Below are 27,886 nucleotides of genomic sequence, written 5' to 3' on the forward strand. Positions count from 1 at the left end.
CTGCACGGAGGAGGTTAGCTGAGAGGCTGCCGGGCACTCAACACGGGTTATGGCGTGGATGCTGGACTGCCTTTTCGCATCGGCCTTTGAGCCCCGCCCCCGCCGTGGTGAGTGGGGCCCACCTTGTCGCAGGGCTGGGGTGCTCAGCTGGGGGCTGCCGGGGGGTGAGGGACTGCAGCCCCGACTGGGTGCCCTAGGGCTTGGCTCCCTCCCACCCCCTTGCCTGCTTTCCCGCTGGCTTTTAGCTAATTATTCTTGGCTCAAGGGACTGCCCCGTCGAGGACCCGCATAAATCACCAGCTTTGCCGGGAACTCAGAGCAATCGCACTAATGGCTCCGCAGAACTCGGGGTGAGCACGGGGGAGGAGTCGCTGGCTCTATCCTAAGGTGGGGACAGCCAGAGCCTCCTGGCCAGCAAGCCATCCCGCAACCCAGCACTCTAAAAGCCCCAGGGGGACCTTCTCTTTCAGGGCATCAAGAACCCAGGGACTCTGACTTGGAAGTGCAGTTTCCTTTTGCCATAAAGCCCGTCCCCCTTGTCCCAATCTCAGCTGAAGAACAGCAGCCCTGGCCTCTTGAGTCGTCTAATTTAACCCCTCCATTTAAGAGATAATGATATTGAAACCAGACAAGGGAAAGGCCTGCCCAAGGTCATCCATGTAGTTGGCAGCCAATCTGGAACAGCTTAGGCTCTGCTAACTGTTCATTGCCCTAAACTGCTCAGTGGTGAGGGCCTGGGGTCTTTACTCTGGGCCTTTCCTTGAGTATTTGAGGTCAGTCAGTGCTTGGTTCCCTTACTCTCATAGAATGAAGGGCATAAATATTCAAACTGCACAGCTTCTGTGTACATTTGTTTATCCCATTTCACCTTTCTGAAATGCCTTCTATAAAACTTTTCTTTTTTAAAGTTTCAGGAGACTAATGCAATACTTTGTAGATTCCCTAGGGACCCCCATGAACCCCCAAATCTACACTGTCCTTCACTTCCCTTTGACAAGCCCCACCCGCTTCAGGCTGCCACCTGCCCCCCATGGCCACCTGTTTTTCCATAGTCTCCAACTCCAAAATCTATATTAGTGAGAATGCGTCATTGGTCACCAGCCATAGACCAAACCTGGTGTTGTCTCTTCTTTCTTCTGCCCCCTCACAGGCAAGGGAGGGGAAGCACCAAGAGGAGGGGCCTCAGAAACTGAATTCATAGGAGATCTGATTTTAGTCCTAGCGCTCTGCTAACACCCACCCCAGTAGTCTCATTTCCTGCTAAGGGACTGAAGCAGTTTAGCCAGTTCAAGTACACACTCTGACGGATGATAATCTCTCTGAACTTTAAAATGATTTGTATCCACTGAAGGTTATTTTTTCTGTGCCTTTAAAGTGTGCAATCCTGGTGAAGGAAGGAAGGAAGGAAGGAAGGAAGGAAGGAAGGAAGGAAGGAAGGAAAAGGAAAAGGTCTGTGTAGTGGCATTAGTTTGTTGCCAGAATTAGGGGTACTGAAGCAGGAGGATTGTGAGTTCAAGGTCTGCCTAGCCAAAGTAGTAAGTTTGAGGCCAGCCTAGGCTATAGAAAGGTAAGGGAAGGGAGAAGGGGGAGGAGGTAAAAGGGGGGGGAGGAGGGAGGAAACAAAGGAGTCTTATACGTTTTGAGGCCTTAGGTCTCAAACACCCTTGAAGGCTGTCACATAACTGCAATGAGAGATCAAGTATACAGAGGCTCCTCCTTATGGGGAATCCCCCTCCCATCATAAAACAGCAAGGTCTATCATAATCAAAGGGTATGCCCCGATTATGCCCTGGCCATCTGGAACCGAACATTGCCACCCTCCCCGCTCTACCACTCAGTGCAGTTCTGTCTCATTCTAATCTCCCCAGTTTCTCCATTGGTTGAACATGTGGCAGGGCCCACCTCTAGCTGCTGCTCTTTGAACAGTCTTCAAGTTATAAAAGTCAATGACCAGACCAAAAGAACATATCCAGCTGTGCCCTGTAAATTTAGTCCTGAATGGCTTACTTACTCTCTTCGGAAAGCCTACACTGCTACCAAATGTACACAAATGCACATAGCCATAAATATGTGTATGTGTACACATCCCAAACCCATGCACACTCTACACAAGGCCATAAACGGCTATAAATATACTATATACATGAATTGCATAATTTCCATAAAACACCATACTCATTATGCACATATGTGCCACCCACACATCCATGCAAATTCTACGAAGTTGACAGATTATCCACATTGCAATTACTTTCAAGGAAAGCTACTTAAAATTAAGTAAACACAAGTTCTTTTCACAGTGCCCATTTTCTGTTTAGTCAGTGTTTAAAACAAACACAAAGCCTGCATTTCCAGCTGGCGAGACCTGTCCACCGAATACTCCTATGACACACCAGGTCTATTACCCCCACACGGTGACTGCTAATATATGTAAAGTGCTACCCAAATGCTGGGCCCAGGAACTCAGCCTTACTCGCTCATGTCACAAAACATCACATTTAAGTATAAAATAAAGGCAAGGAAACATGTTTTGACCAGTTAAGAGTATATACTGTATTGCTTTCCCAGTGGGAAACACTGCAACAAGAAGAGTAACTTTGGGCGTAGAAGAACTGTTGATATTTTATGGCATTAGAATTGCCCTTGGCTTCTCTTTCCAAATGCCTTTAAAAATCCTTAGGCATCAGAGCTGTTAGAGATATATGGCCACAGACTGAGCAGAATGTGGGAGATATTCTACGTAGTTCTTTTGTCAGAGTAATCTTTTGAGGTTTTTAGCGTCAATGGAAAATTATATGAAGGTATTTGGTAAGGCTATCACTAAGGTCTGGGAGACATGGGGTGGGGTGGGGCAGAAAGCCAACACCATTGATTGACCCACTTGAAATTCCCTTCCCAGTTCACTCCTGGCATAAGATTTGGCTTCAAGCATTGTGACTTCTATACAGCAGCCAAAACTCGGAAGCTGAAGGGACCCTGGGGTCCATTTCACATACAAATCTAATCTTCTTTTAGAGGCAATACCTAATCGATTTGCTGAGCCCAGGCCTGAGTGGGCTGGAGCAAAATCATTTTCCAAAGGGAGGGCAAAATTGCCAAAAGGACATCTCACTCCCCTGGCCAGGCGGGTCAGATAAATATGAAATTCACCAAGGACACCCCATTCCCAAATTCCTCTGTGAATGACTTCTTTCTGCCTCAAGACTTTGCTCCACATATGAGGCAGGGCTAAGCTTACCACGTTCAACCACACTCTAGTTACCACGAGCATAAAAACGCAGAATCTGTGGCTTGAAAACTGGCATAAATAATCTGTATGCAAATGTACCCCAGGCTCTAGCAGGAGAGCTGACATTCATCAAGCTTAAATATCAAATGACAGAGAGCACATTGAACACATCAGGAGAGCAGGACACCAGGTCCCTGAGGGTGGTTATGGCAATTGTGAAATACACATCATTCCTTCGTTTTCACACTTACCTAAGACAACCTAAATGACCAATAATAGTGCAGCGGCTAAATTAACTTTATGACATATTTACTTGATAGATAGAATACAACCACCAAAATGTGGTCTGAAGAATACATAATAACATGGAAAATGGCATGATCAAAACCATCACAGGTGAATTTTGGAAAGACCAGAAGAAAATTCCTAGCAGGTAAACCAGGAGATTCCAGAAGGGGAGCAAAATGGTACTTTGGGTTTTGTTTTCTTAAAGCTGAATACAGTTTCCCTTTAAATTTTAAAAATCAATATAAAGGCTGATCAAAGGCCTATGATACATAATCAATCTGTACACTAAACTTAAATTTCATTATACACAGTTCAATCTAAATCTTTTTCCTTCATATTTTTGTTTAAATATAGCGACTACATCAAACCAGGTGATTGTGAACTGTCCCCTATTGCTGGGTGAGAAAAGGGGCACAGCTGGTTGGAGTCCTGGGCCTGATCCTATAGTGTTATTGCAAGCCTATTACTTCCCTTCCCTTCAAGTGGCATGGCTACATTGTTGGGTTATTAATGACAGGAAGAATCATTACTGTTGTACATGAAATTATATGATTTTTATGCTTCGGGTATCAGAAGACACATATTTTTACTCTCCTCCAAATGTTAACCAACAACCATGCACTTTGTGTAAACTACCGAGTTTTACCTTCAGAACAAGTCTCTAAGGTATTCGTGTCTCCACTTTAAAGACTTGACAGATCTTCAGATACACCTCTTGAGAAACCACTCGGCTTCTTTAGATGGGCACACAGTACTCAGCAGCCAGTAGGTCCCTGCTTAGTAAGAAAACCTATGCAGCTCTATGGGCTTATCCTAAACTGCTGCTCCAACTATTCTCTGTATGATTTGGCTGATTCTTATGTATTACTCCTCTCACTTTTCCTCTCAAAGCAGAGGCTCCAGGATCTTCTGAGATGAACATAGAACTACTAATATAATAGCTTGCAGGGTGGTGCCAAGGGTCTGAGAGAAAGGGGACCGTGTAAAGGAGAGGGTTGAATTAAAAAAAAAAATTCAAAGACTCGCCTCTCAGAACTCTGGCTCCCATGAATATCAGTACTTTTCTCATCTGTCAAAGTTTCGGCCCCTCCCTAGCATAATAATCACCCAGGCCACTACCTGGACTCCCATCCCTTAACCTTACCTTCTGCTCTAGTGTAACTAACTTTATCTTATAGTAACTTGCTTTGGTCTTTAGAGGGAGGCAATAGCACCAGGGAGGAAGGGGTACAGAGAGGAGAGTTTTTCTTTAACTGGGAAAAAATAATTAGAGACCTAATTTTCATTATGTCATATCTACCAGAGAGCCATGATTGCCTCCCATCCCATTTTCCTCTGATCCTTGAAATTTGCTATATCTTAGGAACTCTCCTTGATTTCTAGATAGAGATGAGTAGAAAATACACCCCCCCCCATCAAGAAATAGTCTCTACTTTTTTTTTTTTTTTTTAGCACAATAGCACCTATTTAAGGGCAAGTTGGGAAAGTCTGAACATGTAGCAGAAGGCTTCAGAGTTTATGGAGTATTACTTCTCAAACCCAGGTCCCATTAACACTGCCAAGAGAAACTACGGAGTGAGAATTGAACTAAGATCTGATTCTTTTGGGGCTGCATTGGGCCAATCCAAAAATATCATCCTAAAAGAAGAAGGGGCTTTTTCAAGTGTGTTAGACAAACCAGTAATGAGAAACGATATCTATTTAATCAGTGGGTGCCACACCCTGAACATCCTAGTGATGACTGCACAAGAAAGGGGAAAATGAAGAAGGGAATTAACTAACCTTTTCTTGAACATTTATTACGAGTGTCAGGTATTTGGCTGGGGCTTTCTACGATTCATCTCCTTTCTCATCTAAGCAATTCTAAGGCAGCCGTTTTGCATGTGGGGAAACTGAGGCTTGGAGAAGTGAAGTAACCTTCCCAGAGCTCACAGCCAAGTGTGACCAAGATAGATAAACCTGCGGCTTCAAAGTTGCTTTATTCCAATGCCTGTGATTTTTCTCCGCTCTCACAAAAAAGACAAAAGACCTGTGCTCAATGACTTTATTTTTATGGGGAAATGAAGATTTCTTTCCCTATTACAGTTCACATTTTATTGTCTTGAGCCTGTAGACCCTTATATTTTAGAATAAACAGAAGGCTGGAGACATTAAGGCTCCTTTGTCTTTACAATACTCCATCTAGTCCTCATTTTGTATGGACACATTTCTCATACTCCGAAGGACAAACTTATGATAGCAGTTTAAAAATAAAAGGAAATTGGTGGAGAGAGAGAGAGAGAGAGAGAGAGAGAGAGAGAGAGAGAGAGAGAGAGAGAGAGAGAGTTTATGATGGTGGCAGTAGTCCTTCCTGGCAGCCCCATCATCTCTCATAATTTACAGGAGTCCTAGGTGAGAGTGTCTCAAAGTATGTTAATATCCGTTGGCCCAATATGACATCTTAAAAACCTCTCAAATCTGGAGACTTTAGCTTCTTCAGAGTTTGTTCCCATTTCACAGGCTCATAAATTGAGCTAAAAGGTCCCTGTAGATGCAAGTGGATTGCCTAGATTTAGATAGGTTATTCAGTGGTGAGAGAGAGAGAGAGAGAGAGAGAGAGAGAGAGAGAGAGAGAGAGAGAGAGAGAGAGAGAGAGAGAGACAGAGAGAGAGAGAGAGAGAGAGAGAGACAGAGACAGAGAGAGAGAGAGAGAGAGAGAGAGAGAGAGAGAGAGAGAAAGGGAGGGAGGGAGGGAGGGAGGGAGGGAGGAGAGAGAGAGAGAGAGAGAGAGAGAGAGAGAGAGAGAGAGAGAGAGAGAGAGAGAGAGAGAGAGAGTGATTGTTCAATGGGACAAAGGCAGAAAATCTTCTAGGAAGGGAAGCATGCAGATGGTTGGCAGTGAGGAAGCAGAAATGAGGCTGGTGTCTTTGGTAGGGGAGGGTTGGGGTGTCAGAGTGACCCATGCTGGGCTGAGTGCCTGAGACCAGATGCTGAAACATACTGAAGTTTTTTCTGAGCTCCTTTTACAGATTGAAGTGTAGTGAAATCAAAGGTTTCAGGTGTTTTCTGTCCAGTGACTCTCAGAACTTCCATCCCTATTCTTTTTTCCATTCTGACAGAAGCCTTTCCGTGTACCTAATACTTTAAGCAATGCTTTTCCTGTCCCACCCCACCCAGGATGAGGTGCTGACCCAAGCCCAGCTGGGGGCAGCTTTATGGATGTTCCTACTGCTTTTCATCCATACACTAGGCTCATTTGTGCCAGTTGAAAGGGCACAATAATAACAGTGGCAATTTAAATCGTGCTTCTCACTTTTCCCCCAGGAAAAGTGGCAAAGTGACTCACCACTATTGAATTGTCCCTCTCGCTCCAATCTCTGACCCCTTTGCAGCAGCCCAAGATGGTTCCCTGGGGGCTCAGTTGGGAGCCAGAGCTTCTAGCCATCCTTTGGCTCTGACTAGGCTGACACCACGCCCCCCATAAATGTGTTCTCCCAAATGCAATGTATTGTTTTAATTAGAATTTCTCAGATGAAGTCACTTGGAAGGCATTAGAGCAGCATGAGCCTTGTTAGGCAAGCACAGTCCCCGCCCCCCAGCACGAATAACACAAAATAGGGTCCATTCGGGAGGGGGATTCTACTTGTTTTATATATATATATATATATATATATATATATATATATATATATGTATGTATGTATGTATGTATGTATGTATGTATATATATATATGTATATATATATATATATATATATATATATATATATATATATATATATATATATATATATATATATATATATAAAATTTGATATGGTGAGGACAGGTTTGCTTGAAATTCACTGCAGAGCAGCTTCTGTTAGGGGTGCTACACAAGCAGGTCTTGGGGATCTATGAAACAGTGCCAATATTCCTTCCTTATCCCTCACCTCTATTCCTCCCAGTTTTCAATTCTGTAATGCTATGACCAGAAGGTGGGTTGGGGGGGAGCTCATTCTTGGTTTTCTTTCAGCACTAGCCTAAGGAGAGCTCCCGGAACTGGAGGTGGTGAGATGCGGTTAGATGGAGAATGCTTCAGCTGTCTGAGAGCCAGAGTAATTATGCTGAGTACTCTTGGTACTGTCAGTAAACTCAGAAGAAGGAAGCCCTGGGAAACGATGCTGTTTGATAAAGACTTCACTGTCTAACAGGAAATCAGAGAACTTTTATTGAAGCTGCCTGCTACAGGAGAATGATTTTAGGGGGCATGACAGACCTGAGTTCAAACACTAGCTCTGCCTCCTAGGACCTGCATGTCACTGGGGAGATGAGTTAACTATTCTGAGTCTGATTTGTGAAGTGTAATCATACCTCTGTCTTCCTCACAGCCCCACTGTGAGGACTGAAAGAGATAATACATATAATGGGACTTAGCACTGTGCCCGGTACACAGGAAGTGCTTTGTAAATGAAAACAGTATTGGGATAATTATTATCATTCTTCCTATATACCAGGTGTTCTCTGTAGCAGTCCTTACATTTGCAAGGGGGGACCGATATCTACAGTTATGTATGACTATGCCCTAAGAAGTATGAAGAGGATGGAGGCCCTCAGCTAGGAGGAAGGGGCAGAAAAAAAGGCAGAGAAAGTTTTGTGATTCTTTCATTAAGTCTTAAAAAAATATTAAGTAGGAGTTTGTCATTAGGCCCAGGAGGAAAGGGCTTCCAGGCAACTGCATCTGCCCACACAAAGTCATAGAGGTGTGAAAACAGCCAGGCCTTGAACAAATACTTGTGCTCAGCTGGAGACTAACTGGGACCTCCTGGTGGGGTGGTGGTGACATGGGTCAGTGATCAACAATTTTTCCAGATTACTCCCACTAGCCCCTGCACCGCGCATTAGGCGCCCTACCTGTCCAAATCTCGTGCGATGCCTTCTTCTTCGGTCTCTAAGCAGCAGGTAAGTTCACACCCTGCCACATCCGACCTGGCAGGCAGCGTTGGAAGAGCAGACCTCCACCCCTCCATGGAGATCAAGCCCGCGGGCGCCCCTGCTGGGGTCGCCAGCCCATACCTCCTTCTTAATCCCAATCTTGGTGCAATGTATACACACACACACACACACACACACACACACACACACACACAAACACACACAGACACAATCACACACACACACAGAGAGAGAACACTATTCAAAAGATTCTTTTAAATACTCTTGTGATTTTTACACACTGCACCCACATACTCCCATGATCTCCCTCCAAGACACACGGTACTCAATTCTCTGTGCAGGCATATAAATTGGACACACAGGTCCAAACCACACACTTGAACATACAATTAAAATACACATAAAACCTTCACATGCACAAGCCTTTGCACACAAACACTTTAGCACTCTTATACAGGTGCCTTGCTCACAAATGCACACACTACACACCACAATAAACACTACCTGTAAAAGCACACTGACACACATCTAAGTTTAAGCACACATGAAATATACATATGCACACAACCTTCAGCAGGCACACACACTGTTAACTTACATACATTCACCACAGCAGCTTCACAGACCCGGCAGAATTCCACATCGAACATACCTACATTCAGACCGCGCCCTCATAGTCACTCTACAGTCAGGCAGAATCATACATCTTACAAGCATGCACACACCAACAGCAGAAACACATGCCTCTTCATGTCACAGAGCAAAGGTACCCCACCAAACACTTGAGTTAAATCATGCACCTCACCCCCCCCCATCGCACACATTCGGCCACACACAAACACATATACAGATGTGCCTTACCCGCGCGCGTACACACGCGTACATGCATACATACATACACATACAGCCCGCCCCCTCCTTCTCTCAGGGCGGAAGAGAGGGGGGCGAGGAGTGGAGGCGGGGAAGAAAGGAGGGAGGATGGGCGTGCAAGGCGGAGCGGACACAGAGGCTCTTTTCCCTTTGACCCGAGGGTGTTGCCCCTCTGTCCCGGGCCAAAACAGTGAGTTGGATCCAGGTATGGTCCAGTCGGAACCCAGGAAAACAGAAAGTCCGGGGATTTCGCCAGCAGGCGCGAGCACTCAGCGAGGACCCTGACTCAGATTGTGGTCGACCCCGCTCGAGGCTCCTCCTCCCAGTACCCTCCCCCTGTCCCATCTGTTTGACCTCTGCCCCTCCCCCCGGGTGTGCTGCTTCTTTCTTTATGCCTGAGAGTGGATCTCTGAGGAGTGTGGGGCTTTATTGGTTTCAAAAAGTAAAGAGTTGAGATTTGCATAGAAGCTTGTTGCGGAAACCTCTAGCTTATAGCTCGAAGACTTCTCTTAATGGAGAGCTCATTATTTTTGCATAGCAACAGATTTACTACATACAAGGCAGCGGCAGTTAGAAATCACTGACTCAGTGCTGGACACACAGTAGGACGCTGCCCCCCCCCCCTTACGTCAGCAAATCTAACAGGGCTCTTTGCAGCCTAGAGGAACCTGTGTCTGTTCTCACGAAGCCAGGGAGAGCTCTTTTCCCCCCTGAGCACTCAGCCCTGCTTTTCAGGCACACAGCAACCTTGGACCTAGAGCCACCGGCGGCAGGGGGCGGCAGAGTATCCGAAGGGGATTTTCAATTCTTGCACCTTAGCCTCTCAGTAAACTCCAACGTTTCTCCACAGACATGATTATTTAGACTTCAGTCTTTTGCTTGTGTTCTCTTTCTGTGGAGATGGACCGCAGGCGAGGGAAATGGAGGAAGAGACGGTCTCTCCTCCTCACTACTCAGAGCCAAGCGCATAAAGTTCTGTGCAAAGCCTGTAGGTTTTCAAGTGGTCAGTGGTTCGAATTTCCATGCTGCCACTTTGCAGATGACTACCTAGGCAAGTCGCAGGGTATTCCTGGAGTTGACATCTAAAAGACATCTCGTTCCTTCCGTGAGCTTTATTTAAAAGTATAAGGATGTGTGGGCTTGGGGGACAAGAATCTGGACAATTTTGAGGGACTTGGTCACTAGCTGATGCCCTTAAGCCAGGAAGTCAGAGGGTGATAAGGTGTTCAGCAAACTTTCAGTTAATTCTCAAGCAATGCTGTGTTGAAGGGAAATGCCTGCATGGATGTCTTCATGACATTAGTCCCTAACCATAAACATTTCTAGTTACAGCTCCAGTTCTTGAGGTTGTGGTAGGGTCGTCCCACCTGACACATCTACCCACAGGAACTTCCTACCCCTCTGACATATTTTCTCCTTTACAAAGTGGTATAGTGATCTTCATACATTTGTTGGGAACACTCACTGGGGGCTAGAGATGTCTCTTGTTGCTTTACATTCTGACAGTGCCTAGTGTAGTGCTGGACACACAGCCTAAATGAAATGCAGAAAAGAGATGTCCTGGGTGAAATCCCTTGGCAACACTGAGAGTTGGAGGTTCAAAAAAAATAGTTAAGAACACAGAAGAGGGACTTGGATAGCGGCAATACAGGTACTGTGGGGATAGAGGGGAATGGCCTTGGGCAAGGGGCTATTGGATTCCTCCTCAAAGTCCTTAATCTCAAAGTCCTATTGAATGGGTGAGTTTTTTGTTTGTTTGTTTTCTTTTTTATTTCATTTTTTTTCAATGCAGCTGAGGCTTCTGCAATTAATTAAGGAGAAAGCCTCTTTCCTGGAGGGCAGAGGCCTTATCCAGCCAAAGGGTGAGTCACCACCTAGGAGCTGGGCAGCAGGGGTGGTGCTGAAGTGACAAAGAATCAGTGCAAGATACCACAGAGAGATTACCTGAATGGTGATGAGAAAGGGGATGAGACGGGAGCCTGAGTCTCAGTCCCCCGAGGCAGAGTCTAAGTGATAGAGTGACTACATCTATATATATATACAGAGTCAACTCCTACCGGGCCTCCCTATGTTTGTCTCCACCAAGTGCCCAAGGGTACTCCTGAAGTTCTTCCCAGAGCAGAAAGTGGAATGAAAAGCACTTCTCCTAGGGTTAGGTATGTGTGTGTGTGTGTGTGTGTGTGTGTGTGTGTGTGTAAGACCTGGGTTCCCATCTGATTCTACTGTTGGTTTGGTGACCCAGAACAAGTTCTTTTCCACTGCTGCTTCAGTACTAAGGTAAGTGCTCAGCTTTTGCAACAGTCATCTATTCACTTCTCTACCCTCCCCCCCCCCAAAAAAAAAATCGAGGGCAACCATCTATTCTCCTATTGCTCAGTTGAGAAAACTGAGGCCAAGTAACATCCACTGCTGGACCTATTTAATATCTCAAATCATTTTGGTGTATTTATGTTACCATGGCAATCATTGCAATTTAAGCCAACAATTTGCCAGTTTTCTGCCTGAATTGGCTTCCTATGAATTCAGGTTCAAATCATGCTTCCCTGCTGTCTTTCGACACTAATATGTAGCTGGGTACATAAGTGGATTTTTTTTCCATTTCTGATAACATAACCTTTATACCAAACATTAGCCTTTTTCTGTCATGCCAGCTTAAACTTCTACCTTAAAAGGCAAGTACCATAACTGGGGGTATAACTCAGTAGTGATATGAAGGTCTAGCATGCCCCAAACCCTGAGCCCAGTCCCTAGTACCACTCAAAGCAAGCACAATAGAAAGATGTGGCTCAGCATCAGTACTTTATCACAAGGAAGTGGGGGAAATTGTCTGCAGGATGCTGCAGTGAGGAAGAGGAACAATGCTGCCAGCGACAGAAGGAGGGGCTGCAGAAAACTCTAGAGATGGAGACCGGGAGTGAGAGAATGAGGATGGGGATGAATATGCCAGGGACAGTTGGATCAGCCTCAAGTGCTCCCTCCCTCCTTTTCTCCATCTCCTGGTCTGATGCTGTAGAACTTATAAAGGGAAAGCACTCAGCCCATTTCCAACAAGAGAGGAAGACATCCTCTCCTTCAATGGAAAACAAACGCATCCTGAACATTCCAATTATACTTCTGAGTGGGGTAAGATTTATTTAATCTCAGGGGGAGAGCTCAAGATCATCCTAGTGGTAGTGATGGTGGTACTTGTACCCAAAACAGCACACACCTATGCAGCCAGTGACAGAAAAGTGTCCCCCACTCCCCGCTCTGTGTGTGCATGTGTGTATGTGTGTGTGTGTTTCCAGGGATCTACTGTATCCCCTATCATCTCTCTCCTTTCTGGTCCATTTCTGCAGAGAAATTTGCCACTAAGCTTCTGGATCTCTCTTCTACGCTGCATTCTTTAGAGTCACATGTCTTACTTAGTCTTTGGGAAAGTAAGGGCAAATCTTCCTGGGCCTTCTCTGAAGCCATGTCTGCCCAGAACAAGCAGCTGCTTTCTAGCTTTTTCTTTTTCCTTTCTCATCCTTCTCTCCTGAGCCTGGGTTCTGCTCCTCCTTTCTTCTTTCTTGCTTGCCTTATACATAGTCTGTAACATTCTGAACTATCACTTTCTCCAATGTATTTTAACCTTTTAACAACCACATTCTCTTGCTGTCCATTGACTTTACACAAAAGAATAACAAAGTCAGTTGCAAGGGGAGGCCATTGTGCATTGGAAGTGCCTCTCCTTTGAGAGCTTGCATCATAGTAGAATATTGAATATACTTTATTCTTTGTCAATAATAAGTTATTGTCTGATGGAATGTTGATTTATAGATATAATCGGTGGGCTATAGATTGTAAGAGGGCAGTCTTGAAAAAAGTTTTAGATGCATACCCCTGTGGCTTCCCCAGATGTCTAGACATATAAAAACAACAAGAAAGGATGAAGATAACAGTAATTGGTTAGGGGAGGTAGGTTGGCAGAAGTTATTGAGGTCACTGCTATGCAGGTGGGTGACTTGTTACTATTTGCTTCCCTAGTTCACTGAACTTGGAACAAAGTGACCTTTTAAGATCAGAGACCTTGGACAAAAGTGGGAGCTAAAAGAGTGAGGCAAGGTGTGGAGAGTGGTGGTCTTTGGGCAGCCCTTACATGCAAAGGGTCCACAAAGGATGTTTCATGATCATAAGAACCAGGTCAGAAGGGAATAAATGTGCTATATTGAAGAGGGAGCTGAGTATGGAACTAAGAGATGTGGACCCTCACATTGGCCTTGGAACTAATAAGCTTAGTGTTTGGGGGTACATTTCTGAACCTTCTGAACCCCACTTTTGCCTTTCCCTCATCTGTAATATGAGACTGTGGAGCATGGCCAGGAGAGAGAGGGCATTTGGAAATGCTCAAAAATGGGGGACTCTTAGGGCTGTATCTTAAAGATGAAATTGTTTTGAATAAAAGGAGAGAAGATTATGGGGTACGTATAAAAACGGTGGGAGTAGTCCAGGGAATTCAGCAAACAGGTATGCCTGAGGCACGGAGCTGGCTGCTGTGTAGAAAATTGCTATGAATCAGCCCCTACCCCACCGCGGAAAGCTGTACACGGGGTGGGGGAATCGGAGTGGCAGAGGCGAGCGCTCACAGCGCCTGCAGCTCCTCTCAGGACTAGCAGCGGCGCACTGCCAGGCTAGCAGGTCTCCACACCTCTTATTCCTTGGCCGGACCAGGAGAGTCGCTAAGAGGTAGAACAGGGGCTGGACATCAGGGACCCAAGTGGGACCCTCTGTGGGGTGGCGAGAGAGGGCGTGAGGGTCCTCACAACAGAGGTTCCGACGTGTGGGAGGGAAAGGAGAACAGATAGTGTTAAACTTGTTGCCAGGATTTTCGGGTAAGGGCACCAAGGGAGAATTCCTAGGACAGACGGATTTTTTTTCCAGTTATCACGGGGGGGGGGGGTGGCTGCGGGGGGCGGGAGATGGAGAGTAGTTTTGGGCGCTGCGGGGGGTCTTGGTTTAACTTTGCAGGTTAAGCGCTCCCAGGAGCTAGTTAGGGGCGGGACTTGAAGCCCAACTCAGTCGGAAGGCCTTGTTCTCTGGCTCAGTGGCTGCCACCAGCTGAGAGTAACCCCTTAATTCAAGGGTATAGAGTTTGTGCTAAAATCCCTGTTCCTGGGGTCAAGAGCCTGCACCCCAGCTTAAGATGAGGAGGGAAAGCAACTTGCTACCCTCACTCTCCACATTTTGGGTCCCTTGGATCAGCTGAGGACTGGAGGGGGGCTCTCTTTTGAGTAGCAGCACTGTGACACCCCCCCACCCCGTCCTGCAGTTCACTAATTTCCTCCTTAGAATAAGCAAGGACTCTGCAGTCAGAGTGCTCCGTCTCTCTACAAAGCTGTTTAGAGAAACAATATAATGACAAATTATTATGTCAGTCGTGTTTGGGGTTTGGAGGTGCCCACTGACTTGCCCAAGGCCATCCAGCTGCGTAGTCACTAAGCAGGCCTCCTGACTCCTGGTCTTCTTGAAGAGAGGAGTCTGTCTACTTTTGAGAGAATGCAGTTTGATATTGGTATTTTAGAAATATGGTTATTTGAAGGTAGTTTTAAAATGTCATTTTTATTCATGAAAACTACAGGGGAAAGTATCTCCCACCGACCCAATTCCCTATGATAGTCCTTCAGACAGGATTTTGAAGAAGAAAACTGGCAGAAAAGAGTATGCTAGTTGAGGATGATATAATCAAAGGGAAGAGAAGTGGGAAGGGGCACAGAAAGGAAGCCTGGGTTATGAGGATTTCCTTACTCTGCATGTTTTCTTGACATGACCTCCGCCCAGGTGGTCTGGGGGATTGCTCTATTGCTGTTTTCTTTCTCATGTACATTGTGTAGAAGCCACAGATATGATCTGGAAGGGCAAATGGTTGATGATGCGCCATTTAATTCATTCTCATTTCTCTCTGTTACAGTCAACACAGGGGAGACAAGTGTTTGTGCAAATCTGTGAAAGAGTATGTGGGTGTGCGTGTGTAGATGGCGGCTTGTAAGTGGAGCAGATAGGGAGGAGAAAGAGAGAGGCATACAGGATGTCTGGGAAGGATGTCCTCTGTGTACCAAAAGCCAACATTTGAAGAAAGGTCTGTCTGGTATGAGTAGGGCTGGAGATATAGTCCATTCTTAATAGTCTTTATGGGAACAAAGGAGAGAAAATGCATTTGAATTAGTAAAGAGAAATACAAAAGCATGGTGATCCTTCTCTTTCAGTCCTGTGGCATTTATGTGACCTTCAACTAGGCCATAAGATCCCAAGGGCAGGATGAGGCCTTCCATTTAGCTAACCTCCCCCCTTCCTAGCAGCCCTGGATTATTCATAGTGCTGAGCAAGCCATAGTGGTACTCAATTCCTTCTGTGGCCCAGGTAGTTTTCCCTACATCTCACAAGCTAACTTGATCTCCCCACATCCTGCATCTCTCATCAAGGAAGACCCAGTAGAGGCAAAGTGAGCTTCCTGCTAGCAGTAGGTTTGCTTTCATTTTCACTCATTAAAGGTGGTTCTGGTTCAGGGCATTCTTCAGCAGGGAGAGAGTCCCCATCAATATTCAGATAAAAGTACTTCGGCCTAGCAGTCCTTGTATAGTAGACTTGAAGTGTTTTTTCTTTTTTGAGTGAGAGGGGGTCTTTACTCTGGGACAAATATGCCCTTTATATGATTCTTTTATCATACCTTATCTTTGGATTTGTACCCCTAAAACATACCTTGCATGCTATGTTTGTTATAGTAAAAGGGCATAGACTCAAGACTCACAGAAGTGAGGTACTTTAGTAAGTCATACACTTGGTGTTTGAATATGTAAGGCTTCCATTTTGATCCAGGTTTCCTGTGTGAAACACACACACACACACACACACACACACACACACAGAGAGAGAGAGAGGGGGGATTTACAGAGACACATAGAGAGAGAGATTGACAGAAACAGAGAAAGAGATACATATACAGAGAGGTAGTGAGAGAGAAATAGAGAAAGAGAAGGAGACAGAGAGATACAGAGAACCTTTATTTCTACTTCTCAGATACTTTTGTATAACTTGAGTTAAGTCAGAAGTTCTCAAGAGCTCTAGTTAGTTGTTGTCTTCTGTAAAGAGGAGATAATCCCAACCCACCTCCTTTCCAGGGGTTGTTGTAAGAAAGTGGCATGATTCATTTGTTCATGAATCATGGATAGCTGTTTTAATTGTAAGAGCTTTATGTTCTCACAAACCCTTAGAGTTTATAATCCTATGATTCACCCAAAGAACACTTATTGAACACCTACTGTGTGCCAGGGCCTAGACATAAAGGACGGATAGAAAGTATTTGAGAAAATGAGAAGTACAAGGCAAATTAAGCATTCATTAATTTTTAACACCCCATGCTGATAGAACATCTTATTTTTTCTCTCCTTTGCCACCATTTGATAGAAATAGTAACTAAAAGATGGAAAATATGACATAGCTTGTGATGGCAGTATTATTCTGTACCCTGATACACACTGCAGACAACAGTGAGAAAATATACATCTTGCATTTGATATTGTATTGCCTTGTTTACACTATCCTTTGGGATGTTTATAGCTTAATGATTGCCTTTTACCACCTTGAACTGGAGTTTTTTTTCTTTAGTCCATAAAATTTGAAAAGGGCATACTACATTCTATGGAATGAAAATTGTACAAAGATGCTGTTATTTCTGGTGGTGCCTGCCTTCTCTATGATTTCCTCTGGATTTAGGGAATTTGACTTTATTATGTATTCATTCTTCTGAGTTCATTATCTAGCAATGCAAAAGTCTTGCAGCTATGGAGGGAATTAGTAGATGGGGTAGTAGAAAATGCCCTGATACTGAGAAATGGGTTCATATCCACTCTTTTAGTAAGTTGTTGTGTTGCCTTGAAAAAAAAATCTCATTTCTCTCTGAGCCTCAGTTTCCTGAATTGCAAAAGAGGTTTTGGACAAGGTTTAACTCTGATGCTAATAGTACAATATTTTTGAAAGAGAATTTTAGACACAGGGCTTTTCTTGAACTATTTTGACAGTGCTACCTCCTGTTTATGAGCCTCTGTCGTGGCATGATGGGCTGACTGCGGGGACTGAAGAACGCAGTCCTCAGATTTAATTATCTTGGGGCATCACCACTGCACAGGCTAAAATGAGTCATTTTGTTCACTGCATCTGCAGCCTTTGCTGAAATGGAGGTTATGGGATAACAACTTAAAGGCTAACTCATTAATGCTCGAGATGAATGAGCTAATGTGTCCGCAGACCACATTGGTGCCCAGATGTGTTCAGCTGGAGCCCTGTATCTCTTTTTTCAGGTCGGGATGTATTAGTGGGGGTGTCTCTATGCATTGTCACTGCCTGTATACGTTTGAATGACGTAGATGTGATCCCTTCTGGACACCCAGCTCCTTGCACTATCAGTTTCTTCAACACGAAGGAGTTTTCAGTGGCTCAATTCTAATGATGCCACAAGGTGCCTAATTAATAGATATTCCAACCATAGAGTCAGCATGGCCCCTGTGGTTGTTTTTTCCAATCTGTGTTTACTGGTGGGAGTTAGACCAATCCTAACTATTTGATGGGAGCAATGAAGTAAATAGGTCTCCACATTGTGAAGGTTGTGGATTTATGGTTAGCTGAGAACATTTCTGCTCTCTCCATGTTCAAGTGGTTGACCTTTCTAAACTTAATTTGTTTCCCCATCTGTGCCATGCATTTCAGGAGGACATGGAGAATAGGTTTGATACCACCCAAGAGTGCTCACCCCCTTTGCGCTGTTCAATACTGCTGCCCTTTGTTCAGATTCTCCTGCTTGCTTTCTATTCATTTCTGAACTCCTTTGCTGATCTAAATGATATTATTATAAGTTCTTCTGTTGGTAACATGGAAAAACTGGATGGTTTGAAAGAGAAATACATTTGCGGATATATCTGCATTTTACTCATCTGAATAACAGCATTTGAAATATTTAATTATGCAGTTAGTTTTTCTGACTCTTGTAAGATGATTAAAAATGCTTGAAATTTAAGAGGGAAGAAGACAGAGCTTTTTCTAATATATCCCCAGATATCTTCATCTGTGCTAATTTAATTCAAACTTAGTAGAAATTGAACAGAGTGGAGTAATCAATGCATGGATACCAATTCCTATTTTATGTAATCACTTTGCAACCTGACAGTTTCAGATGGGTTTGGGACCTCTGAAAAGAATCCTTGATAGCACCTCATTATTTTTTTTTAAAAGGCAGTGTTATTTATTACACACACATTTACCATGCAACTGTGGAAATGGAAACTATGTCACTTCCCCACTTTACAGAGGGGGTCACCAAGACTCAGAATCAACTGGGTTCTCCTATGCTTTTATAGATAAAAAATAATAAAGCTTGACTTTGGTTCTAACATTTTTGCCCACTGCAGTGTTTGTATTAAAAAATTACTTTTGCAAATACCTTGAATTCTAGACCAAAATTCAGCTAGTTTGTTTTCACCTTCCTTCTTGGGTATCCTTTTGATTTCATAGTCATTTAAGGTAGCTCTATACCAAGCTGAAGGGGGGAGGGGATGGCCCTGAAGCAAGAGAGGTCTCTTGGGCATTTTGTTCCCTGCGGTGAGCCTTCTTTTGTATCCAGTTTGGAGAGTCAGGCCTGAGGACAAATAGGTTGGTAAAATCTAAAGAAGTTGTTTTATGCCTGTCTCTTACTGTTGAATCCTGTTTATTTCCTTGGACTCCCCATTTGCTGTTCCTTGGGCATTCTAGTCTGTCTCCCTAGCTCTGCTGTAGTCTTGGGGCCTACTGGCTATCTGAGAACCTTGAAGGTAGGCAAGATGGAGTCAATTTTGTTGGCAGTACTGCAGCCTATAACTGTGGTTAAGTTCATCCCTGTATGAAGCAGAGAGGCAATGACAAACGGTTTATTGTAAGGCCTTTGATTTCCCTCGGAATTGTAAGCATCTAGGCTGAGTCATCTCTCTCAAAGGCTCTTCTCTCTCTCTCTCTCTCTCTCCCTCTCCCTTTTGGGTTGATGATGATTTGAGGTTTCACTGTTTGTTCTTACCTTTTTTTTTTGAGGAGGGGAGGGATTTATTTCCATCCTGTATTTTTGGGGAGAGAAGCAGCTCTGCTCTCTGGGTGAACAGCTCTGGTAAGCTACAAGAAGAAATAGCTGAAACTCCAAGACAGGTACAAAGATGTTTGGATTGGGATGGGGGGGGCTGTGATGTTATAAATTTTAAGCCAAAGCTAGAGACTGTGTATCAAAATGAGACCATCATTGATGGATTTTAGATTTGCTACTGTAAGTGGGGTTTGCTAGAAGTTTAGTATGAAACTGCACTTAAATGCGTATATGCCTTTGGTTAAAATGGTTCCTTTGTGGTTATTTGGAGGTACAGCTTTGGTGTTCACTTTGGGTTTAGGGTATGTGCTTTGCAGTTGAAGGAATTTCAGAATCTATGGGCTTTCATCTAGGCTTCCTCTAAAAGCCACAACATGAGGAAGCCTCATTCTTTCTCATGCTGTATCAGTTAGCCAGCAAGCTTTTCCTGTATCTATGACTTGCCATTATATGAGGAAAAAGAATTTGTTGATAAAACTCAAGAAATATATTTTCTTTTTAAACAACATTGCTCATTTGTTTAGATTATACGATAGACCTTTTTCCTATCTTTTATCTGCCACACCACAGCCATATTACTGATTTTGAATTTTAAGCTTCTCTTAGAATAATGTATAGAACATATTTGTAAATCTTCATGAGAGTAAAGCTTCAAAAAATAGTAAAGGATTGCTTCTTTTTGTCAAAAGCCTTAGTTCTCTATGTTCCAAATTACTTTCTCTGCCATGTACATTTCCACACAAACCATGAACCTGGAAGCTAGCCTAAACTTTTCCTTTCCATTAAAATTAATTTAGCACTAAGCCCTGTCATTTCCATACAGGATCTCTGATATATGTCATCAGCCCTTTGACCCTTAGCTGATCTACCTGCTTCAGACTTTCTCCTCAAGCAGGGTTTTCATGGCTATGTGCATTTTTATAAAGCTACAGCTATGACTCTGTCACTTCCTGCCTAAACCCCTATAGTAGTGCCCTATTGCCAAGAGAACATGGTGTTATGAGGCCTTTCATGATTTATCTTCTCCCAACTTCTGCATGTTTCTTTAAGTTGGTAACATTCTTTGTTTCATTTCTTACTCTGCTCACAAGCTGTTATCTCTCTGTCTCTGTCTCTCTGCCCCCCCCCAATCTCAAGGCAGACTTCTGTCTATTCTCACAGTACTTTTATTTATACCTTTGCTAGCTGCCATACCAAAAGGTATTGCAAACTGTTGCTAACCTGTGTATGTCCTTCACTGCACTGTTGAATCTTCTATGAAAGGAGCAGGATTCTCTTGTTCACTCCCTAATTATTTACTGCCTGGATTAAAGTGGACAATTAATACAGATTTCTCTTTATTACAGATTTCTCTTTTTTTCTTTGAATGAATTGCTGAAAGAACAAGAGTAATAGAGGATGTGATAAAAAGATGCTTATGTGGGGTCCAGGGAAATATTCACTGAGGAATGTGTAGCCTGGACACAAAATCAGATAGGGCTATGGAGGGAGGCCATATAAAACACCTTTGCCATTATATTAAGACAAACTTCCCTGTGATTACTAATTCTGTATAGAGTCTAACTAAGAATAGTCTAGAGATTAAGTTTGTTTTCATAAAAGTTGACCCCCCCCCAGGAAATGAGAAAAAAACTATAAAATATTAAAGACTATTTGTTAGAATTTTGGTGTGTTTCTTTCAGTGATTTAGGCATGTTTTTCTTCACATGGATGCAATCATTATTTTTGTATTTTGTATTTGTTGTTGAAAACTTCTTCATAGACATAAATGAATGCATCATTTTCCATACTAGTTATTACGTAATTATATAAGTAATCTTATTTCTGAGCTAGCTTTTCCTCTTTCTTCTTTTTTTTTTCTTAGTGGATGGTTCATTTGTATATGATGTTTCCTGTCTGTAGCAAGATTTCATTAGGATAGATTCCTAGAAGGGGAATTACTAGGTCAAAAGGCCTGGGGACAAATTTTGGCTCCAAATCTGTGTGTCCAGCTTGTCTTCTGAAAGAGTTATTTAAATTTACAGTGCTCATTATCTTGGATAGATGCCTCCTTTTTACCTAACCCTGATAGCTTAGAGCATCATCATGGGAAAAAAAAAACCTTATCAGTGTTGTAGTTAATTAATAGAAATTATTATGTCTTACTGTTGTGTCAAGCTGTTTTTAAAAATATAAGGTTGCTTATTTTTTAAAATTATTTTCTTTAATTTTTGTTAGTTTCTCTCTCTCTCTTTTGGATTATCTACTCAGAGCAGTTTTCTTTCTTTCTTTTTTTTTCAAGTTGGTTTTTCTTTTTTTCCCCCTGAATATTCAACACAGAGGCAGTTCTGCTTGAGGGTGAAGCCGCCTCCCAGTTTTCCCTCCCTCTTTACCCCCCTCCCTATAGTTCCTTCCACCAGGTCCAGTCAGTGACAATCTGATGATGCAGTCTTGATAATCATCCGATTCCAGAATGGGTGGCTGCACTCCTTTTCTAAAGGCAGCAAGGACATGGTGTCCCAGAATCTTACCCCTTTTGCTGTTGTTGCCTGCCTTCATTATTTTAGTGAGCGTCCTGGGAGGAGCCCCAGGACAGAACCCAGAGCGCAGGATGGACATGGTATCCATACACAGCCTCTCTGAGCTGGAGCGCCTGAAGCTGCAAGAGACTGCTTACCACGAACTCGTGGCCAGACATTTCCTCTCTGAATTCAAGCCGGACAGAGGTGAGCTGTACCCGGAGTGTGGCGTCCTCGCCTTTGGGCGAGTAGACCCCCCGGGCAGAACCGGGCAACTTGAAAGTCTAGGAGAGTAAAAGGGGGTCATTTACTGGTCTCAGAACCGGACCAATCTCCTGGTGCCCCCGGAACGGAGGAAGCAGGAGTTGAATACTGTTTGTTAAATTTCAGAAAAGGTAAAAAGATTAGTTGAGTTGAGTTGAAACCTGGGGTTTTGAGGGAATAGTAAGCCCGGAAAGACGGAGGACAGGTGAAGAAACGGGGCTCATCAGGTACGGTGGGAGAATCGGGCAAAGGGGGACCAAGGCTTAAAGGGACACTCTAAAAGAGAACTGGGACAGGAAGAGACTGCGCGGTTGAGAGAGAGACAGTGAGAAAGAGACAGAGAGACACGCACCAACCGGGGCAAAGAGCGGGCTGGTGGTGCGGGCTTGAGGTATGGCTGCGGGAGGTGCGCTCTGAGCGCAATCCAACCCTGCTGGCTATGGGGACCAGGCACAGGATCGGGTTCTAGCGCTCCGGGAGACCTCAGGGGTATGCGCACAGATTTGGCTGCGGGCTCTACCGGAGGTGGGTGCTCACTGCTAGAGGGGCGCTCCCCTAAGACTGGGAAGTGCATGGGTGGGCGCCAAGACTGCCAGGCGCGCACCCCAGGTGCAGCCAGAACTGAGTGAAGCAAAGAGTGAGGAGACCCCTGGCAGTCACTACTGCGGGGATTTGGCGCGGAGACACAGCCAGGTGTCGCCTATTCTCTCACCGCAGCAGAGGGAACCAAGGCAAAAAGGCGCGTGAGTGCTTCCGCAGTAACTTGGCGACCCTCACCCGTGGTGGCGCTGCAGGCAGAGCCCCTCCCCTCGCCTGTTGCATGATCCCAGTGCCTCTGAGCTTTTGAATTTATGTTTTAAGTGTGTTGAGTAATTACTGGTTCATAGTAAGATGCGTCTGGCGCATTTATTTGCTTAGGCTAAATTCTTGGAACCTTGCACGTGCTAGGTGGGGCTAATCTTGTGGTCAGGTGGGGAAACTGAGGCTGGGCGAAAGCAAACAGCATTCTTGGGATGGACAGAGCGTCACTCCCCCCTCCCGTGGCTACAAATCAATGAAATGTTTCAGTTGCATCTCACTTTCTATGTGTATGTGAATGCAAATGTCTTTTTCTTTTCTCCTTCCATAGTTGAATCTGCTGACCGTCCAAACACCCTGGAGAAGTGGTTTCTGATTCTGAGAGGACAAGACAGGGGTGAGGGGAATTCTCTCTCTCTCTCTCTCTCTCTCTCTCTCTCTCTCTCTCTCTCTCTCTCTCTCTCTCTCTCTCTCTCTCTCCCTCCCTCCCTCCTTCCCTCCCTCCCCCCCCCCCGAAAAAAATAAAAATAAAATGCAAACTCTTCTCTGGTAGTGTGGCCCTAAATACTGGAAATGGTCAGTGCTTATAGCCCCTCCCCCCCCCCGAACACTCTTCCTTCTCCCTCCCAGAAACACCCCCTCAGGGGTTTCTATCAAGAAATGAAGGAATAAATGCTGGTTCCTGGGGTGGTCCTCTCACACCTGCCTTAGCTTTCCGTGGACACACCACTCGCAGAATTTGAAGAGATCTTGCCCATTGCTTCAAGGTGCTCCTGCACTGGCAAAACATAAGCAAGGATGAAACTTTGAGCCAAATTTGGCATTTGAGTGACACCAAGTCATTTTTACCTAACCACTTCAGGGTCTCGCTCCCCAGGGAGGGGCACTGCGGGCCTGGGGGAGTAGGATTCATTATGGACGATTGCTTAGAAGAGTGCTATAAGCCCACGCACTTCCCCCTAATATAAAAGTGCTGCAGGTCTTTGAAATTTCTCACTCTTTCTCAGCTGCGTCACTCAAGACATTTGGCATTCGCCTGGAAGAGGTTCTGGTGAATGAGCTTACCCGCCGCAAGCAACGTGAACTGACAGACACCATGCAGGTTGAAGATATCAACGGTTCCACTGGTCGTCGTCGTCGGGGAAACGTGGTGCAGAGAATGTTTGGACGCATGAGGCGCTTTTTCAGTCGCAGGAGGAATGAGCCCACCACCCTGCCCAGAGAGTTCACTCGCCGTGGGCGTCGCGTAAGTTCAGTCTTAGAGGTTTCGGGCAGGGGCCTTTTGTGGAAAGAGGTCATGGCTTGTGTCCTTATGGTCTGGGGGCTGAACAGAAATAGAAACGGTGGGCTTGTCTTATCACACAGAGACTGTCAAGTTCTGGATGTTGCTCAGCACTTAGGAATGTCCCAGTGGTTGCTCCTTTTTCTCCAGGTCATGATAGTCTGGATTTTCCCACAGGGTGCCATTTCTGTGGATAGTGTGGATGAGCTGGAGAATGGAGCCCTGCTGCTGCAGATCCTGCAGCTCTCACACCTTTCACTGCCCATCGGGCAGCGACTGCTGGGATCCAAAAGGAAGATGAGCCTCAATCCAATTGCTCAACAAATCCCTCAGATTGTTGAGACTTGCTGCAAATTCATTGAGAAACATGGTAAGGGATCCGCAAATGGTTAAATCAAGGAAGGAGGCAACTAAGCGAAACAAAACAAAAAAGAAAGAAAGAATGTTCTAGAAAGGGAGAGAAAGAAGTTGTGGACTGGAAGTCTTTAGTAGCGTTCTCCTGATAATTTCACTGAAATTTGGGATGCAGATGCTTAGGGAGAACAAGGAAAACATAACTGGGGAACAGGGGTCATGGATACTCAGAATCTCTGGTCTTTTCTTTCAGGCCTAAGCTCCGTGGGGATTTTCACCATTGAGTACTCTCTGCGGAGGGTGCTTGAGGTAAACTGACTGTATTTACATGTTGGTTCTTTAGGTAAGAAAAGAAAGGTAGAAATAAGGGTTCTTTCATATATATATAGGGTAGTGTCGTGGTTGACAGTGTGTGTGAGGGCAGCTATGATCTTCTTTACAGACCCTTAGACATACTAGGTAGCCAGATATCTTCACTGAAGCCTGTCACACCTTGAAGAACTGTTGAAGACCCAGCCAGTGCTGGGCAAGGAAGACATTTCACATCTTCTTCTCCCTCTTTTAGCTCCGTGCATTGTTTGACAAGGGCCTGGATATTGTGCTGGATGACAGTGTGAATGTCCATGATGTGGCTGAACTCCTCAAGGAGTTTTTCCGTGAGATGGAGGACTCTCTGCTGCCAGATGAGCTGTACATGTCCTTCCTCCTGACTGCAAGTGAGTTTTCTGCCCTCCATTGCTGGGGCCAAAGGGGGAAAAATACACGAATCTGGGGAAAATAACAAGAAAGTGCAGGCTAGAGAATCTTCATGAATCTAGGGTAGAATGAACAACAGAATATGGAACATAATCTTTCCAGAATACACAGTCATTATTTTAATAAAAATAAACACATTAGTAAAACCTGGTGCTTGTTTTGTGTCCCTTGCTGTTCCCTTATAAATCTGTTGCTTAGAAATTTCTCTTCAGCTTCTGGAAGTTGTTAAATGTGCCCCTTAAGGTAAAGAAGAACCCAGACTCTATAGAGATTTAATTTTGAGGTTGAGAAGGGCACATCTTGCTTTAGAGACCCTGATTTCAGTCAGATGTTTTGTGAGGAAGCAAAAACAGGTTACTTTGGTACTTTGTCCAGTCACTAGCAACCATGAGGCAGAAATATTTTTCCTTTGATATCAAAGGTATCAAAGGACTGCCAAAGCTAGTCCTCTAAGCCAGCCCCATTTTCTTCCTCTAGCTCTGAAACCCAAGGACCAGGTTTCTGCCCTGCAGCTTCTGGTCTACCTGATGCCACCTTGCAACAGTGACACCCTTGAACGTCTGCTGAAGGCACTGCATAAAATCACTGAGAACTGTGAAGACTCCATTGGCATTGATGGACAGCTGGTAAAAAATGTGGAAAAGGGTTGTGAAAATAAGATGGTTGTAAAGTGGGCAAAGAGGGAAAATCCAACAATAAAAAAATTATACATCTATTTGCGTAGCTTCTAGTACCCACTCAAGGTTGATCCCAACTTTTTACCTAGGTTCCAGGAAACCGAATGACTTCCACCAACTTGGCCTTGGTGTTTGGAACTTCCCTCCTGAAGAAGGGGAAGTTGGCCAAGAAGGAATCCAGGAAGACTAAACTGGGGATTGATCACTATGTTGCATCTGTCAATGTGGTCCGCGCCATGATTGATAACTGGGACATCCTCTTCCAGGTAAGTAGGGATTTTTGAATACACTCATTTCACACATTCTTCTATTCACAATACAAGTGAAAGTTCCACGTGGATAACCAAGACTAGAATATCTTCCATTTGCTGATCACAGTGCCTTCATTCAGAATACCCAATAAAGATCAGTATAAATAAAAAAGAACATGCAATTAAGGTTACTACTTTTACCTTCAGGTGCCCCCCCATATTCAGAAGCAGGTTGCTAAGCGTGTGTGGAAGTCCAGCCCTGAAGCCCTAGATTTTATCAGACGCCGGAACCTGAGGAAGATCCAGTGAGTGTAGTTTTTATTTCCTGGCTTGTTAATGTTTAACCTACAGATAGGACTTACAGTTTCACACTATCTTGATATTAGCAAACTTTATGGCAAACCTATTAACTTCATTTTTTTTCTCATTCAGGAGTGCTCGCATAAAGATGGAAGAGGATGCTTTACTTTCTGATCCAGTGGAAAGCTCTGCTGAAGCCCAGGCTGCTCTCTTTGCCCAGAGCCAGCCCTTTGATGAAGGTCAGTTCCCTTCTAAGGATCAGTGCCTTGCAGAAGGCCAAGCCCTTCCAGAGAGTTGGATTTGTGCTGAAGATAAGCCCCTTGAGGAAGATGAGTCCTCTGAGAATGTTGTGTCTGTAAATGAAGAATTAGTATTTGAATGTTTCAGTGAATGAGTTGTTTTGCGGGAATTTCAAGGTCTTGAAATCTTGAGGGCATACTAGAGTTTGATAAAGAAGATTATGGTAAGTATGAGGAAGGGGATGGTGATAACACACTAAATTTTGATGATCTACCTAACCCTTGAGTATATTCTAGAACTTGATGAAATCCTAGAACTCATGGAGACACAGGACTTTGAAGATTTACCTTATTTTCATGTGGTTTCAGACCCTGAAGGAGTCACAGATGTGCCCGTGATGCTGAATCTTGGAGCTACCATGAACTATGACTTTGAAGATGATTCAGATTTTGAAGACCAGGACCATCTGGATCTTGCAGAGGTTCCCTATCTTGATGTAATTCCAAACAACGAAGACACCGACTCAGATGAGGATGAAATCCCAGGTAACGATGAAGCCCCAGTCATTAATAAAATACCAGATAATATGAATGCCCTAAATGATGATAAGCCCCAAGATTCAGGAGAAGTTCCCAACCTTGAAGAGATCCCTGCAGCTGATTAAGTCCCAAAATGATGAATCATCAAATGAGGAAAAGATCCCAAACCATAAAGAATATCCAAAAGTTAATGGGATTTCATACTCTAAAGAAGACCTCAATTTTTATAAAGTTCCAGCTCTGCTTTTTTGCCTTGTATTGTATTTGAAACTCAAAAGTAGGTCTTAGTGTCTTGAGCTATTTGCAAAGTATGAAGTCTAGAAAAGTAAGAAGTTAACATTGTCACTATTTTCCAGGTTCTGCTGTGGCACCCACCATGCCTGCCGGCACTGCCCGTTCCCATGACAACGATGGAGGAGCGGGTAACCCCCCCAGTGCAGACCACCCATTGCCCCGTGTGCCCCGGGAGAAGAAGGGCAAATCTGGCACCGGCTTCTTTCCTTAGATGT

General features: G+C 44.3%; 1 protein-coding gene across 3 annotated transcripts; it reads left to right on the forward strand.

The window, feature by feature from the left end:
* Nucleotides 1–49: 49 nt before the first annotated feature.
* ARHGAP36 (Rho GTPase activating protein 36) lies at nucleotides 50–27,886 on the forward strand (the record flags this gene model as incomplete). Of its 3 annotated transcripts, XM_080910664.1 has the most annotated exons (13): nucleotides 50–107; nucleotides 21,965–22,123; nucleotides 23,310–23,375; nucleotides 23,986–24,224; nucleotides 24,438–24,630; nucleotides 24,868–24,923; nucleotides 25,180–25,330; nucleotides 25,848–25,996; nucleotides 26,137–26,313; nucleotides 26,506–26,603; nucleotides 26,731–26,837; nucleotides 27,207–27,383; nucleotides 27,734–27,886. In XM_080910664.1, the coding sequence occupies 13 exons, from the start codon at nucleotides 50–52 to the stop codon at nucleotides 27,880–27,882; spliced, it is 1,779 nt and encodes a 592-aa protein (XP_080766790.1). In that variant the 3' UTR covers nucleotides 27,883–27,886. The 3 variants fall into 3 exon arrangements, with proteins under 3 accessions (XP_080766790.1, XP_080766792.1, XP_080766791.1); XM_080910666.1 differs by lacking the exon at nucleotides 27,207–27,383; XM_080910665.1 differs by lacking the exons at nucleotides 50–107; nucleotides 27,207–27,383 and having other exon boundaries at nucleotides 21,871–22,123.

The sequence above is a fragment of the Micromys minutus genome, assembly GCF_963924665.1.
Source record: "Micromys minutus genome assembly, chromosome: X".
NCBI classification, from domain to species: domain Eukaryota; kingdom Metazoa; phylum Chordata; class Mammalia; order Rodentia; family Muridae; genus Micromys; species Micromys minutus.